The 15,836-nt window shown below is 40.4% G+C and overlaps 2 protein-coding genes across 2 annotated transcripts; both read right to left on the minus strand.

The window, feature by feature from the left end:
* Nucleotides 1-80: 80 nt before the first annotated feature.
* On the minus strand, nucleotides 81-11,922 carry g2e3 (G2/M-phase specific E3 ubiquitin protein ligase). The gene is made up of 16 exons (XM_055155640.1): nucleotides 11,769-11,922; nucleotides 10,815-10,870; nucleotides 10,564-10,661; nucleotides 10,351-10,452; nucleotides 10,060-10,184; nucleotides 8,927-9,095; nucleotides 8,689-8,795; nucleotides 8,323-8,439; nucleotides 8,127-8,251; nucleotides 7,344-7,422; nucleotides 6,768-7,004; nucleotides 6,486-6,634; nucleotides 6,228-6,412; nucleotides 5,649-5,821; nucleotides 4,999-5,038; nucleotides 81-4,243 (listed from the first exon to the last, which is right to left on the minus strand). Exons 1-16 carry the CDS (start codon nucleotides 11,771-11,773, stop codon nucleotides 4,100-4,102), a joined length of 1,911 nt encoding a protein of 636 aa, XP_055011615.1. The 5' UTR covers nucleotides 11,774-11,922; the 3' UTR covers nucleotides 81-4,099.
* A 619-nt stretch (nucleotides 11,923-12,541) lies between these two features.
* strn3 (striatin, calmodulin binding protein 3) lies at nucleotides 12,542-15,830 on the minus strand. The gene is made up of 4 exons (XM_055157989.1): nucleotides 15,752-15,830; nucleotides 15,511-15,618; nucleotides 15,267-15,353; nucleotides 12,542-15,142 (listed from the first exon to the last, which is right to left on the minus strand). The coding sequence occupies exons 3-4, from the start codon at nucleotides 15,346-15,348 to the stop codon at nucleotides 14,973-14,975; spliced, it is 252 nt and encodes an 83-aa protein (XP_055013964.1). The 5' UTR covers nucleotides 15,349-15,353; nucleotides 15,511-15,618; nucleotides 15,752-15,830; the 3' UTR covers nucleotides 12,542-14,972.
* Nucleotides 15,831-15,836: the final 6 nt, after the last annotated feature.

Here is a 15,836-nt window from a genome sequence, read left to right on the forward strand (position 1 = left end):
GATTGAAACTGTATTTTTATATGAATGTAATTATGAAATACAAAATACAGTGAGAACAATATTATTCAAAGGGACCAATATTTTACTAATAAACTTTTTATTTTCACAAGTGCAATGGACAAAAGGTGTTACCGTCAACTGTTTCCCTGTTTTTGTCAGTAAACCAGTCTCAGATGTTTTACTCCAGATGCCCTCCCCGTCACATCACATAGGTTGGACAGTCTTTCTTAGATTAGGATTATAAAGTGTGATGTCACTTCCTGATCCAAGGCGCATCAGCTGATTGAAATGATGGACATTTTTTAAAAAAAAGTAAAATTATATATTTGATCTCACTCATTTACATTTTAAGTTGGATAAATATACACACTGGTAATCCTATGTTATGTTAGATTTTTACTACATTATTTACATATTTGATAGTTTGTGGTTAAACGTACACTTTCGAAAGCTAATTGAACAGCACTGGGGCATTTTGCAAAACTTCACATCTGATTTCTTCCTTTGTTTTTATCAGTTGGACCTGAAATTAGGCCTGTTACAATTTTTTTTTAAATTGAAACTGATATATGTACAGAGAAAAATGTGATTGCGATGATGGTTAAATTAGCTTTTTACCGCAGCAACAGCTAAAAAATAACTGAGGAAACTACATGGACCATGATCCTTTGCACCGTTTCAGTGCAGACTACATGGAGAAAAGACTGTTATAAGCACTTTTAAGTATTAGTTGTTTGGATTATAGCATTTTAAAGGAAGTGACGTCATTACTTCAATCCCCAGTTTAGGGTTGACAGTTCAAATCCCGCCTGAAACCAGACTGTTCTTTCACTCTGCTCACATGAGCTTAAATGTAATAAGTTTAATGTTGTTTTCATGGTCAAATATTTGGAGAAAGCCTTAAACATCTGCACTTTACGGTTACACCTGACAATAACAGATTTTCATTTTGGATTTTGTGAAATGTATGATGTATGTATGATCTTGCAACTTTCAGAAGCAATAAAATGCATAACTTCTCAGACAAAATAATCTCATTAGTTTATATCATCATGTCCATTTCAGTATAATAGAGCTGCCAAAAGCATTGAAAATCATATACTAATCAATACTGGTTATATTGAGTATCGAGTCTTTTCCTTTTCCCAAAAAAAAAAAAAAAAAAAACCAGACCAGATGTTTTTTGGTAAAAGCAGTTCAATAATCAGTGCATAAACATGATATTAAACAAGAATACCGCACAAACAGGTCAAGACACTCATGCACATTAACAAGAAGAAAACAATAAAGACATGACTATAAAACTACTTCTTAGTGACTAAAATATGCAAAATACAATGTTTTAACATTTAAGGTGAGTAATAGATTAATGCTTTTTTTTAACAATATAAAGAAAAGTAGTTGCTTAAAAGAAATTCTGTACAACTGTCTGTAGTCTGGATTTAGGGTCAGTTCACCTCAGTTCACCCAATGAGTTAAACCCTACTTTGTCAAATTTTAATGAAACTTAAAATAAATCATAGCCAGAAAATCCAAATTTTTTAATTTTAGCATGATCAGACCAAAGGTTTCTGAGATATCACAATTTCATTTTCTCACTTTTTGTGTGGTCGCTGAATTTCCAAATCCAAATCTGCCATTTATTTTTGCATTTGTGTACTTTTGAGATGAATTACCTTTTGACCTATATGGGACATGCCCAACCTCAATGACAACAATAGAAAAAATGTAGCCCTATATGTCCACTACAACATATACAAAATCTGGAGGGGTTTTCTTTTTTATTTTGACACAAATTTACCTAGAAGTTGACTTACTCCCATCTTAAGACATGCCAAATTTCCATTCAGTGTATACGGCTGACAATTTTTTTGACAATACGTCTGATAATTTTTTACATGTTGTAGTAGACTTATAGGGCTACATTTTTTCTATTTGATTTTGATTCCTTATGATTTCCCCTTTCCAGAGATACCTTGGTTTTTCATATCGGATCAGTAGTTGCTGAGTAAATGCAATTTGAAATCCAGCGACCAAAAGTGACAAAATTAAATTGCTCCAATCATGCTAAAATTTGAGATTTTGGCTTTCTTGGTTATGACTTACGCATGCACCAATTTTCTTTGCAATTGGACAATGTGAGGGTTCTAATTGCAATTTTTTGGGGTGAATTGAGGTGGAAGGACCTTTTAGTCCTTTCATTTCTAGTGCTGGGTCTGGCATATGCTAGCTTGTTTCCATGGAGATGTTCACTTCACTTTGCCTCAGATGTTCCACAGTACAGCATTAAACTCCTATCTTCATTGAGACAAGCAAGTGACTTCACCTGTAACTTCCAAGTTACAGGTCAGATTTGTGGAGAGGTGACTCTGCTCTTAGTAAGTCGTATATGATTTTCAAGGTGTTTTTGAATGTGATGGTGGAATATTCAAGGCAAAGTAATAATAACCTCTTCATGGAGACAAGCAGGTGCTGGACTCTAAAAGTTAAGTAATGCACACTTACGTCCTGCTTTAGTTCTTGTTAAGTCCTAGTTAAATCCTGGTTTAGTTCTAGTAAAGTCCTGGTTCAAGTCCTGGTTCAGTCCTAGCCAAGTCCTGGTTTAGTTCTAGTAAAGTCCTGGTTCAAGTCCTGGTTCAGTCCTAGCCAAGTCCTGGTTTAGTTCTAAGTAGAGCCCGACCGATATGGATTTTGCTGTGGCCGATATGAAACCGATATAATGGTGGTTGGAGCTGCCGATAGCCGATATAATCGCCAATATATTTAGTGATGTAAAAATTCACTGTAAATGTTGAATTGTTTAAAAAACTTTGGTTTGGCTCTAGTGGATTTTAACTTGGGTTTATTTAGGCAACATTTATTGTTATTCTGCCTCTTTACATCATATTTACACACAGTAGGTTGACTTAATGGCATTTTGTATCATATTCTAGACACTAGTGATGGGTATTCCAGTTCTTTTTAGAGAACCGGCTCTTTTGGCTCGGCTCACTAAAAGCTGTTGGTTCTTTTGGCTCCCAAGCGGCTCTTCAGATTGTTTTGTTGCAAGCAGGACTAAAGCACGACTGAACCAGGTCTAAACCAGGACTGAAAAAGGACTAAACCGGGACTTATTTATTTTATACTAAACTACAGCCAAATATGCTCGTTTTTTTATTATTATTATTATTATTATTTTTATCCTATGTACACGCAAATTTCTCAAAGTTTCGTTTTCAGCCGCTACCAAACTACCACGAGTCTGCACGCGGCGTGAAGAGAAAAAGTGAGACAAAGAGAAAACACGGCTCCTAATAAGGATCAGGCTCCCGTCGTTCACTTCAAAGAGCCGGCTCTAAAAGCCGTTTCGTTCGCGACCGACCCATAACTAGTAAAGAAAGTAGCGCTATTAGCCTTTAGCCGTAAATACGTGCGCGCCGCGGTAATTAATTATATGCGCAAATGTCGTAATTCACACGTCTATTACATTACACGCTCATACATATCAGTGCAGGTCCAGTAACAAATATACGGCCAATATAGTCACTTTACAATAGACCAATAGAAAACAGCCTGTTGATGTGCGGGAGCTACAGCAGCTAACCCATAACAAATGACCAAAACTAGCCTCAAAGTCGACATATTTCCAACACTACCGCTCACACAGGCTCCTCCTCACATCACAAGTCTGCACTAATAAAAGTCCTTTTAATCCAGACTCAAACTGATTGTCCGTAAAAAGAAAATAATCTCAACGTTTGGATCCGTGTCCGCGGGTGTAAACAAACACACGTAAGTGACGCGACTCTGGTGTGTTCAGGGACAGTACGGACACACACACAGACAAATTTATCTGTCTGTAAATTGGATTAAATGAACATAATGTAGAGAGTCTAATATTTTTAACGACGTATCACATGCCCACGTGAAATATCGGCCCCTATCAGCAAGCATATCTGCCAACCGATATATCGGTAAGGCTCTAGTTCTAAGTCAAGTCCTTGTTCATTTCTAGTTAACCAGGAATGAGCCAGGAATTTTGTTCTAGTCAAGTCTTGGTTCAGTCTTGGTTTAGTCCCAGTACCTAATAAAGTGTCCTTCATGTGGGCTGCCTGAGTCTTCATCCCGTGGAGGAAACCACGTGCTGGAGGATGTCCTGGTCCTCATGTCCATGTTCGGGAGCTTGATACTGGGTAGGAGCGGTGTGTGAGTGCCCCTCACCTCCAATGAAGAGAGGGAGGAACACGGAGGGGTAGAGCTGCACCTGAAAGAAGAGAGAGGGGATGTTAATCCTCGGGTCTGGTGAAAAAAAAAGATTGTTGCTATAGATAACAATTTCGAACAAAAACTTTATATAATGGGGAAAAAGTCCTCAAAAAGCTGAAAGCCATGAATATGGAGGTTCAAATTAAAGTCTGGGACTAGAGTTTGCAAAAGTATCAAAAATAAGATACCAACCTATACTAGTATCGAATCTAGATACTCATTTGGGTAGATATTGGTACTAAAAAGTCCCATTCACAGGACAGAAATGAATCTTTCCTGAATATCTTAAGAATGATGTTGAGCTGTATCAGAGCAAGTATATAAAAGGACATAGACTAGTATACGCCCACGCCCATAGTATCCATGGGCGTAGACTAGTATACGCCCATGGACACTATAGATCCTACTGGACCACTGAGGGATTACACCCTAAAACCATGGGAATATAAAAGAACACTATGATTTAATGTTGAACATCACATTCTGCTGTCAAAATCAAGTGTTTATGTTATTATCATTGTGGTATCACAAACCGTATTGGGTATCGTGTGTAATCCTAAAGTATCGAAATAGAGTTTGAAACACTGGTCTGAACACATTTGAATCAGGCTCAATGCAATAGCCGCTGTAGTGAAAACTGTTAGCACTGAAATGATCTCAGTCTGGTGAAGGTGGATGGATTTCAAAAACAAAACAGGACATCACAAAGTGGAATGTTTACAGTGAGACTACAGGTTTTAGTTTTAAACTCACCTGCTCAAAGACGCCCAGGGTCTGAAGGCCCTCGCGGAACCTGAGACAAGACACAAAACAATCTGTAAAAAGTGCAGTTCATTCCCCGGTTTAGAAAAGGCTATTTGTATTGATACTTTGCAGCTGATGTCAAACTGATGAACAATCCCTGGGGGTATGATGCTAACTGAAGGCACTGCTCTGTTACTGCTTTATTTTACACAACTGGAACAGAGAGCACTGATTTAGCTCACTCTCACATTTTTGTTCAAAATCAAAAATCGAAAACAGAACCACAAAAGCTCGTACTGATCATACGATTCTGAAAATGTGCTGTTTAAATCCATTTTGTATTTACTGAGTTTTCAGACAATCTTAAAACTTTTTTTTGGCAGTCTTTGCTAATGTGTGTGCTGTGTCCCCATGGTAACTACACGTACAACCCCCCCAGCGTGATTTCACTGAAAAGTATCAACAGCACAATTTGTACACAAAGTAATTCAAAGTGCGATACAGAATAAGAAAGACATTAAAATTACAATAACAAATCAAAACATAAGCACTCATCATTTCACAGCTAAACCTAACCAACATGTCTGAGATGTACTTTGGTGCCATGGAGAAACTCGACCTGACCCTTGTTTAGGTCCCGGTTTTGGTCCAGGACTCACCTCTGTAAAGGCAGCTGCATCCTGGTGATCATACTGAAGGCGATGAGGTCATCCACTAGCCCTGCCCGCTCCTCCAGGCTCCTGATTGGTCGGTTGCAGCCGGACAGGGTCAGGTGATCAGAGCAGAAAGAAAGGACGCACTGGAGCTCTGAGACAGACTGAGCGGCTGCAATCTAGAGGAAAAAGGTCTTGCATTAGTTTATAACGTTACTTACTGGTTGGACTCGGGCAGCAGATGGAACATACGCAGAGGTAACTGCATAAATGTTACCTAGCAACCATAATATAAACAAAGGCCAAAATTTACACAATAGTTATGATTAGATTAATAAATATAAATGATTTTATTTGCAGACTTATTAGACAAAATTGACTTTTCAGAGCTTTTAACCATGTTATTATTGTTGCCTTCTCATTTACTCTCTGAAGTTGTATGTGGAGTGATCCGTGAAGGTCTGAGTCATCTTAAAATTTTTTTACACATAAACTGCCACTTATCTGACGTAAAACTATGATAAATATTGACCACAGGTACTATCCCACCAAAACTTTGGTTCTGTTGGGTCCTCTGTCACTCACCCTCTGGATGGTGGTGGTCAGGGGAGATCCGGGCGTCAGGTGGCCCGTGGTCAAGGGCTGGTTTTGGGGGAAGTTGAAGAGGAGCTGGTACAGCGCAGGTGAAAAGAACTGCAGAGAGGGGGCACCGTGGACCAGAGCCAGAGCCAGAAGGACACCAATGTCAAAGTACAGGTCCACTTTAAGTGCTGGGCAGAGGGAAGAGGGCAGAGATCAGACAGGACAAGGTCCCATTTGAAGTCCTGGTCTTTTAGTCGTTACCTTGAGCGTTCAGAGCCAGGTTCTTGCAGCCCTCTGGTCCCTCAAACACTTCACAGTCTTGGATCTGTCGCAGCAGCAGATCCAGGAAGAGCTGCAGAGTACCATCACCATTGAGGCTGCTGGGAAACAGAGTCACGTCGTCTGTGAACCTGAAACACAAACACGGGGGGTTACACCATAGACTGTATTAGGCAGGTTGCAGGAGCGAGGGCGATACAGTTTAAAGAGGGGGTATTTTACTTCTATGGGGTATTAACTGCTAACACACAGGAGGCGCTGTACCTGATACTCAGCTCTCTGCTCGGGTCAAACTCTGGGCTCCTCACCAGTCCCAGAGATGCCTCCAGGACGTTGTCTCTGCTCACCTCCAGGGGGCAGTGTCTGTTTGGGAGAGGGCGGTGCCGCTTGCTGTGGGGGCGGAGTCTGAAGGTCACCTGGTGCTGTAGACGGGGCATGGGTCGCAGCGCGCGAATCAGTTCCTGAGGAGAGGATGAAGAGGGGGAGGAGGAGAGGCGGGACCTAAGAGAGAGCGAGAGACATACAGAGAGAGACAGTGAGCCATGACACAGGGTGACATAGAATTAACCTGAGAGACAGACAGCTCCTGAAAAGGAGGAGGTAGTACCTCCAAGGTGGAACCTAGGAGAGAGACACACTTGAAAGACAAATCCAGGGACACAATCAGAGAAACACAGACATATGAGAGACAGAATAAAATACAGAGACAGGCCAGTGTCTCTCAGTCTTAGGGCACCTGAATACGTGAGGGGCTGTGTTCATAGTAACAGTATCCATTGTGACAGATTGAAATAAATGCATTCAAACAGTTTCACAAACTAAAACCCAACAATCCAGTACCTCTTGTGGCCAACAGGGGGTGAGCTGAGCCTGGACAGACTTCTTCCCTGAGGAAGGTTTGGAGATGCCATCAGCGCCGCTACAAACAGCAGAAGAATAACAGAGTCAGTGTGGAGGCATTTCGATGTTTCTGTTGTTGAGAGATGAGTGGTGGGACAGAACTGTGGCTCTGCTTAATGATTCTCCTCTGAGGTCCAGGACTGGTGAGGTCCCATTCATATTTTCCAATCTGGTGCAAGCATGTACTGTATATACAGTATAAATGGACATGTCTAAGCTGCCCTTGTTCCAAGCAGGAAGTGAGCATGGTTGTCCTTCCAGCTCTATCAACTCTGGCTCCAATTCACTTTCTACTGAAAAAATGTCACTCCTCTCTCTGTAACTGCTACTGCCAGACTTGTCATTGTGACCTTAAAATGTTTGTATTAATCCGCTCAACATGATCCGGAAATCAATCAAGATATGAACATTAATAAACAGACCAATCAGGTGCTTTCTTTCCTCGATGTCGCTCCCGCTATTGTTGGCAACAATCTGATTGACAGCATTGCTAAGCACCCACTAAATGCCAAACCAGTCATGCAGGCCTGAAGGGGAGTTGCGTTTAACAGCCACGCTTCTGATTGGCTCTTTGGTTGCTATGATACTCGTAGATGGATTTCCAAATATGGAACTAAGATCCAGATAGTGGCCATACCGGCTTGTCAAAGCCTGGTGTTATATGTATCTTGTATGTTATATGTTACATGTATGTTATATATATGCTGTTTGCATGTTGCTCACGTTTCCCGTCGATGGCACTGGTGCAATCTGGACACGCCCAGTCTCGAGTCTCGAGTCTCAGACCGGAGCACGTCCTGTGAGTCCCTCTGGATCCACAGAGACGACAACGGATTATCTCCATGTACCTGAAACAAAACAGGACTGAGCCGGGACTGAGCCGGGACTGAATATGGTCTAACTCATATAGTAGTTGTACCCGCTCTTGGCGGAGTGGCTCCTCCCCTCGGGGCATTCACAGAGCTCGGCGTCACAGTGTCTGTAAACTTCTAACAGCTCTGAGTACGCCCCAGACTCCAACTCCCACGATGCATCTCTGCACACAATGGATGACATCATATTTACATTAAGTTACTTTACAGAATTTATTATTGAGAGTATGACCTCTCTGGTGTGTGGTAAGAGTATAATATATAATATAATATAAATCATATTTTGTGACTATTTGACATCTGACCTCTATAGTACATGCTTATACCTGTAGTTCAGCTGTGACCTCTGACCTCTCTTGTGTATGTTTGTGGATTGTGTGTCTGTCATGTTTTGAGTATATTTGACCTCTGACCTCTCTGGGATGTGGATCCCGAGCCGCAGCATCTCTTCCTGAAACTGATCTTTGTTGTTGCACAAAGTGCATCTGAAGAAGAACAGCCCCGAACTGTGAGCCTGACGCTGCAAAAGACCAGAGTTGGACCAGAGTTGGACCAGGACTGAGACCATCAGGAGTTAAACAGTGCTTAGATCCTAACAGGTAAAATGTCAAGTTTAAATTCTATACGTTGTGACCTCACATGACCTCTGACCTGGACACAGTGGCGGTGGAACCAGCTGCTGTGACAGGAGGGACACTTGAGGATGGAGAATGACAAGAGTGGGTCTATGGGGTCCAGACAGATAGAACAGGACCGAGGAAGACTCAGGTCTAGACCAGGACTCAGGCTCTGGGACGGGGCATGGCTTGGGCAGTACGACCTGGGACAAGAGGAGAATTTAAGGATTTAGTATAGACTGTGTATATATAAAGAGATTTACTAAGGAAAGACACATTTAGCTTTCCGTATTTTATAAAGGCATTCCATTAACTTCTATTCTTTTCCTGGAGACTGATCCAAATAGTCAATACCCGTCTAACCTTAACCTAAACCCTAAATTTAAAGGGCCCATATTACTCTGTTTCCTGATCTCTGTTATAATGTTGTTCCATCATCACAAACAGACCTGGAGTTATATTTTGTTTCATTCACCGCTTTACACACAGACCTGCCATATTTAGGGTCTTCTCTCGAACTCTAGACACACTCTTCCACCTTGTGATGCGTCTGTTTTTAAACTAAATACACCTTTCACTAGAATTGTTTGTATGATTTCAGCAATAGAATTACCAACCTCTACTGAACTGCAGGTAAAAGGAGCTTTTCACATGAAAACTACCACTACATGACATCACAAGGTGGACAGAGTGTCTACTAATAAAGGGTTACTCTAACGTGTGACTGAAATAAAACACATAATATAATCTAAATATAATTTACATATTACAGAACCTTTAAACATTTTTAACACAGATCTGAAAATTAAACCATGTTGTTAATCTAAAATTGCCAGGCAATGGCCTGTCATTTGTATAACACTAATACAACCCAAAGTGCATTATATTAAATTAACGTCAAAACACAATTACACCACTATAAAAAGATACAAGATAAACAATTCTTGAAATCAACTGGAAGCCAAATTCAAAAGATGTGACTTTAGCCGTGATTTGAACTGGTGCATAGAGCAAAAGGAGCAAATAATCTAATACTGAAGAATTTACCTCCTGAGGACCACACTGTGACAAATAGAACAGTGACACTAAACATAGTGCTCATACTGACACACTGACCAGCCCTGCTCCTATGTTGTACACTCATGTAACACATATGTGCAGACTCACGGAAAAGGACATTTGAACTGAGACACAAACTCCAGCCTCTGTCCACATGGGAAGTGCACCTTCTTCCTGCACTTTGGCACACAGCAGCCCACACACGCCCCCTTGTGGTGACACCCAAAACATGTCTGAAAAACAGAAAACCAAAGGAAGAACAGAAGAGTTTAGGGTTGTAGAGCTTTAGTCATTTAGTTGATTAATCGACTGAAATGTGTAGTAGACTAATCGGTTTTTATAAGGATTTCTATGGAACAACAGCAGAAAGGAAAAGTCAGTGAGTGAGCTGTCTCTCACCAGTCGACTGGAGCGACGCATCTCTCTCTTTATGTCATTGATCAGAAACCCAAACACGCCCTCATGCTCTGCGCCCTTTTGATACATCCCGCACGAGGTCAGCTGCAACAAGATACTGGGGTCAAACCGGGTTTAGACCAGATTTAGACAAGGGTGTATTCCCTGGTTCAGTCCTGGGTTCAGTCCTGGGTTTAATCCCAGGTTTAGTCTTACCAAACAGAGGTAATGCACAGAGCATTTGAGTTCTGGGACTTTGATTTTGTCTCCAAGGATTGCCGGGTCGTCATCACAGAAACCACACAGAGCGCAACCTGCAACATCAACACCAACATTTCACAGCATTTACCAAGAATTATTGTTATATTAGTCCTGGGTTTAGTCCTGGGTTTAATCCCAGTTTGAGGATTTTATTTCATTCTAGACAAACACAAAACAGTTCAAACTTGTTTAAAGAAATATCTCACTTTCTTCAGAGACTTTCGGCTTCTTCCGCCTCGGATTCTTCCGCCTCATGTTGAATCTAAATAGAAATATTAACATTAATTACGGTTGTCGAAAGTATAGAAAAAATAAATAAATTATTAATAATAATAATAATCTTTATTTATAAAGCACTTTTAAAAACAAGGTTTACAAAGTGCTGTACAAGCAGCAATGAACAATACAAAAAGCATAAAAATAGCTAAGATGATCTCATCAGATCTCAGAAGCTCAGCAGGGCTGTGCCTGGTTAGTATGTGGATAGGAGAACACTGGGAAAATCAGGTGCCACAGAAGCCAGAGGCAAAAACTGTTGTTGTGTTCTTAGGCAAGACACTTTGGCAGCCACTTTGCCTCGTATGAACACGATGAGCGTGAGTGTTGGTCAGAGGGGCCGATGGCGCAGATTGGCAGCGTCCTTTCTGTCGGTCTGTCCCAGGGCAACTCTGACTTCATAAGTATCTTACCGCTGCCGAGTATGGAGTGAATGACTAATGCATCCAATTGTAAAGTGACTTTAAGCGTCTGGAAAAGCGCTATTGTTATGGTTAAGATACGAAAAGGGAATTGTTATAATTTATTCCCATATCGGCCAGCCCTAGATCGTCTTTGATAACATCCAGTCGCCTTATATATACTTTATATGTTATTTATATTCTAGACTGCATATTTCTATTGTTTGCATCATTCACTATTTCACTCTCAGGGTTTAAAGCGAAATAAGAGATACTAAACTCGAAAACACAACACATAACAGTCATATTCTGTAAATGAGCTCGTTTTAGCTCCATTGAACTGTTTCCTGAGTGTGTTTAAATGAGTTTCGTAATACATTCCTTACTGTGGAAGGCCCGTTACTGAGTGAACTTAACTTCGGGTCAAATTATCGCGATATAAGTGTTTCTTTTGGGGAGGTTAAAGAGTCGAAACGCACTCACCTCATGTCTGCGCCGCTCCGTCACAAACTGCACACTAAACCCGCTCTTTGTGCTGCTTTTTACAGAAATTTTCTGTTTTGTGTGTGTGTGTGTGTTTTTATCCTCTTTTAGGCTCGTATTTTTGCAAAACCGGATGTGTTCTGTTTAAATTTCCCTCTTTCAAAACAAAAGATGCGTGTTTCCGGTCTAGAGCGCCTCTGCTGGACACGGGGAGACATCACAAAAATAAAGAGAATATTCTACACAAATGTTCCTGCGCATTTTAATGGTGCACTGTGCAACTTTCCACTTTCTCTTCTCCATGGAGGGGTTATTATTTCTACGGTATGGTTGCTCTGTTGTTCTGCCCACACTGTACATTTCGTATAATTTTTTACTTTATTTATTTAAAAAAAAAATAAAGTCCCTTATTTTAATGCATAGTTGCTCATTTTAATGCTTATTTTTATGCTATCATATTATTATTGTTTAATGTTGCACCATAATGTCAAAACAAGTTCCTGTTTGTGAATTTTGATCTCTGTCATTCAATGGCCAAGTTCTCAAAATGGTGCCTTTAACATGAAAATGAAAAGGATTTTGTCTAAAATTACAGCACGAGGTAGGTTTTTAAAAAATAAATATGTTGATGAGTCAAAATCCAAAATAAAAAAAATAAATGTTAGGAACTGATAAATATTTGTTCATTTCATTAGTTCAGCTTGTTATTGGGAGACCCTGAAGTCTTGAAATCTCTCAAAGTTAAAACATGAAACCCAGACAAATACGGTAAATACACTGTTTTCCACCATTTAATATTATATAGACATTTTCTGTACATTTCAACAGTTGTTTCTATGTGGTACAATCTTTAAAATCTCATCATTCAAAACAAAACTTACAAAACGCGTCAAAACTCCTCTTTTTTTGTCCTTTTTTCGGAAGACTAGAAAAAATACTTTATCATATTATTATTAATATTACCATGCATTACACAAACTGAAACTTTAGTAACATCAGGAAACCGTCCCTTCGTAAAAACAAATAAAACAACCAATCCAAAGGCAGTAAAATTCAAATCTGAGGATCCGGAGCCGTGATCGGCCGTTTCTGAGGCGCAACAGTAAATAAAATAATGACTGAAGAAAAGGAGCTGAGGAAGATTTAAATAGGAAAAAAATATTTAATTTTAGTGTTCAGTTAGGTCCTGGTTCTGTCCCTGGTTTAGTCCCTGTTTCAGAGCCTCGTTCAGTCCTTGGTTTAATCCCCTAACCTGAAAAATCATGATTATTAATTAACCCAATAAACTTAACATTCCTAGATCTAAAAAAGAATAAACCAGGACTAAACCAGGACTAAATCAGGACAAAACAGTCAGAATAACATTAGTTCCTCAGCTCCTCCTCTCCACAAATCCCAAAGCCACTCCTGGTCATGTGACAGGAAGTGTGGGGCAGTGACTGATCTGGACGGGTCTGTTTATAAAAAGATTATTATAAAAACTAGATTTAATTTACACAAAAACAAACAAACGAAACGTGAGCGCAAGAGGCGCCGGAGCAGAGTCTAAGGAGACCAGAGCCACAGGAACACAGGAACACAGAGGGACCATTTCTGACACATTATTTAGTATTTTAAATTAAGTTCTGTCAATTTGTGGAAGTTTCAAAATTAAGATTAGCCAAAAAACCTGAAGGTAGTGTATGCAGGAGAAGTTTTATTAGATATTTTCGTAAATTATTGATCATTAGTGTTTGGTTTGGTCTGGTTTAGTGTTGAAACAATATTAAAATGTCAAACTCCATTTCAGTATTAGAGAATAGACTTGATATTCAATACTGATTCCGATATCACCATGATCATAAAAAAACACTCTTTCTTTAGACAATAGAATGTGATTTTCAGAATTAAATAGTAGCAGTTTCTTTTTTTATTCCTCAGTGGTCCAGGTCAGTTCCATAGTGGTCCATGGGCGTATATTAGTCTATGTGCTCTTATACTTGCTCTGATACAGCTCAAGATCATTCTAAAGCTATTCAGGAAAGGTACATTTCTGTTCTGTGAATGTGAATTTTTAGTATTGATACTTGCTCAAATGTGGATGTTGTTTTGATATCAGTTTTATTGTTGCTTAGTATCTGATTTTTGATACTTTTGACAACCTTAACCTGGTTGGAGACACTGTTGGCGCACTGTGCTCATAATTTTTATGGTTTAAAAACATTCTGCACGATACGTTTCGACTCTTCACACATCCCAAAGAGACTGTAGTGTCTTTAAAAAAACACAGATTTTAGCATCTACAACTTAAAGGTCCTACATTGCGCAAAATTGACTCTTGTGAGCTTTAGGCTAAATGAAAAAAGTTTAAATCCCTTCTCGTTTCTGCAGCTCTGAGTTTGAGTTTTAAATCTGTAGTTTCATAAATTCTTCAAAACAAAACACAATATTGAGATCTGTGTTTGAGTTTTCCCCATCTTGTCTCAGTTTCAAAGGATTTGCCCCGGTCTGAACTAGTGTAGTGTGAGTGTGAGTTTTTACTTAAATATTTGTTCAGGCCTGATTTTAACAACATTTTAGTTCTAAATTTGAGACAATTAGCCAAAAATGTGTTTACAACTGTGTTAAAGCTCATGACCCATGGCTCAAACTAGTCTGAAGAGGATCAGGAACTGAACCAGGGAATAAACCAGGACTAAACGGGCATTATACATTTTAAAATAAAATCTTTAGTTAATCTAGTTTTACAAATTCATAAAAATAAAATTACTTTGTTGTTGTTTTACCCTGTGTCATAAAACGCCTCTAAAAATCAATGAATTAAATGTGTTAAAACCAGGTCTGAGATTCTGCTCGACTCCTCAGACTAAACCAGGTCTGACCCGGGACTAAAGACCGGGTCCAAGTCCATTTAAGTCCAGACCTGAAGGATTTCTTGTGGAATCGAGCCAGACTCAAGTCCTGATGAGACATGGGCCCGATTCTGGATCCTAAACCAAGCTCCTGGTCAAGTCCAAGTCCCCGTCCAAATCAGATGGTGACTCAGGTCTTGGTGAGTTTGGTTAGACCTCAGACGTGAGACCTGGAATATTTCCATTTAGATCCCTTAGCTTGGATCCTGGTTCACTGTTGACCATGGTCAATCTTGGCTTCAGGTCTCAGGCAAAGAGCCTGGTCCGGTCCCTGGTGCGGTCCCTGGTCCGGTCCCCGGTCCGGCCTCTGGTCTCAAACATAGACCCTTGCAAGCGCGTCTGCCCCGGCTGAGGCGATGTAAGCTTTGGAGGGATGAAAGGTCACGTCGTAGATGGCCTCTTCGCTCTTCTTCCTGTGAGCGGTGATCTCCTGAACACATGTCTTACTGTCCAGAGTCCAGAGCCGCACCGAGCAGTCGTGACCTGCGGGACACACAGGTTTAATGCAGGAATATTGTGCTGTAGGCTTTGGCGTTGTATAGTTCTGTCTGATACATTCATGTTCAATCAAAGCATTAGTTTTAGTTCTGAGTGGGAGCAGACTTACTTCCAGACATCAGGTAGATTCCGTTGGGGTCGACAGCTAAACTGGTGACAGCGTCCAGGTGAGCCACCATTGAGTGGATCATTTTACCTGAGACACAAACACATCATTACATCTGTGATCGGAAGGGGCCTACCTCTGTTTATACAGAGTATAGCAGTATTCATCACAAGCAGTAGTATTCACAGTAGTAGTATTATTAGTACATGACTTGACCTGATTTGTGTATCTGCAGTATTTTTTGTACCTGACTTGTTGTCGAAGAACTTGATGTTGCGATCTTCGTGGGCGGTGATGGTCACTGGTAGCGTGGGATGACTCACCACTCGGTTTATGTGATTCACTCCTGGAACCACTGAAAGAGGAGAGGGTTAGAGAGGGAGGGCATCTGAGACAATCTGTACTACTCTTAATCATTGTGAGAGGAGAGGGTTAGAGAGAGAGAGCATCTGAGACAATACAGGAGGAGGGGAGGGCATCTGACTCACCGCTGTCGCCCTGCCCCTTCAGCACCAGTGCACTCTGGGATGTCTCCAGGTCGTAAAGCACCACGTCACCGGAGCTGAAGGACGC

The sequence above is a fragment of the Boleophthalmus pectinirostris genome, unplaced genomic scaffold (assembly GCF_026225935.1).
Source record: "Boleophthalmus pectinirostris isolate CB_2022bp ecotype Guang Dong unplaced genomic scaffold, ASM2622593v1 HiC_scaffold_10, whole genome shotgun sequence".
Classification (NCBI taxonomy): domain Eukaryota; kingdom Metazoa; phylum Chordata; class Actinopteri; order Gobiiformes; family Gobiidae; genus Boleophthalmus; species Boleophthalmus pectinirostris.

Excerpts from the sequence above, each read along its gene's own strand:
- g2e3 (XM_055155640.1), bottom strand. Across the intron at positions 9,096-10,059 it reads CAGTTCAAATGTCCTTTTCC|GTCGTACTGCCCAAGCCATG; the intron begins GTGAGTCTGCAC and ends CTCTTGTCCCAG. Across the intron at positions 7,005-7,343 it reads CCCCCTGTTGGCCACAAGAG|GTCCCGCCTCTCCTCCTCCC; the intron begins GTACTGGATTGT and ends GCTCTCTCTTAG.
- strn3 (XM_055157989.1), bottom strand. The coding sequence starts at position 15,348 with ATGATCCACTCAATGGTGGCTCACCTGGACGCTGTCACCAGTTTAGCT. Across the intron at positions 15,143-15,266 it reads AATCTACCTGATGTCTGGAA|GTCACGACTGCTCGGTGCGG; the intron begins GTAAGTCTGCTC and ends TGTGTCCCGCAG.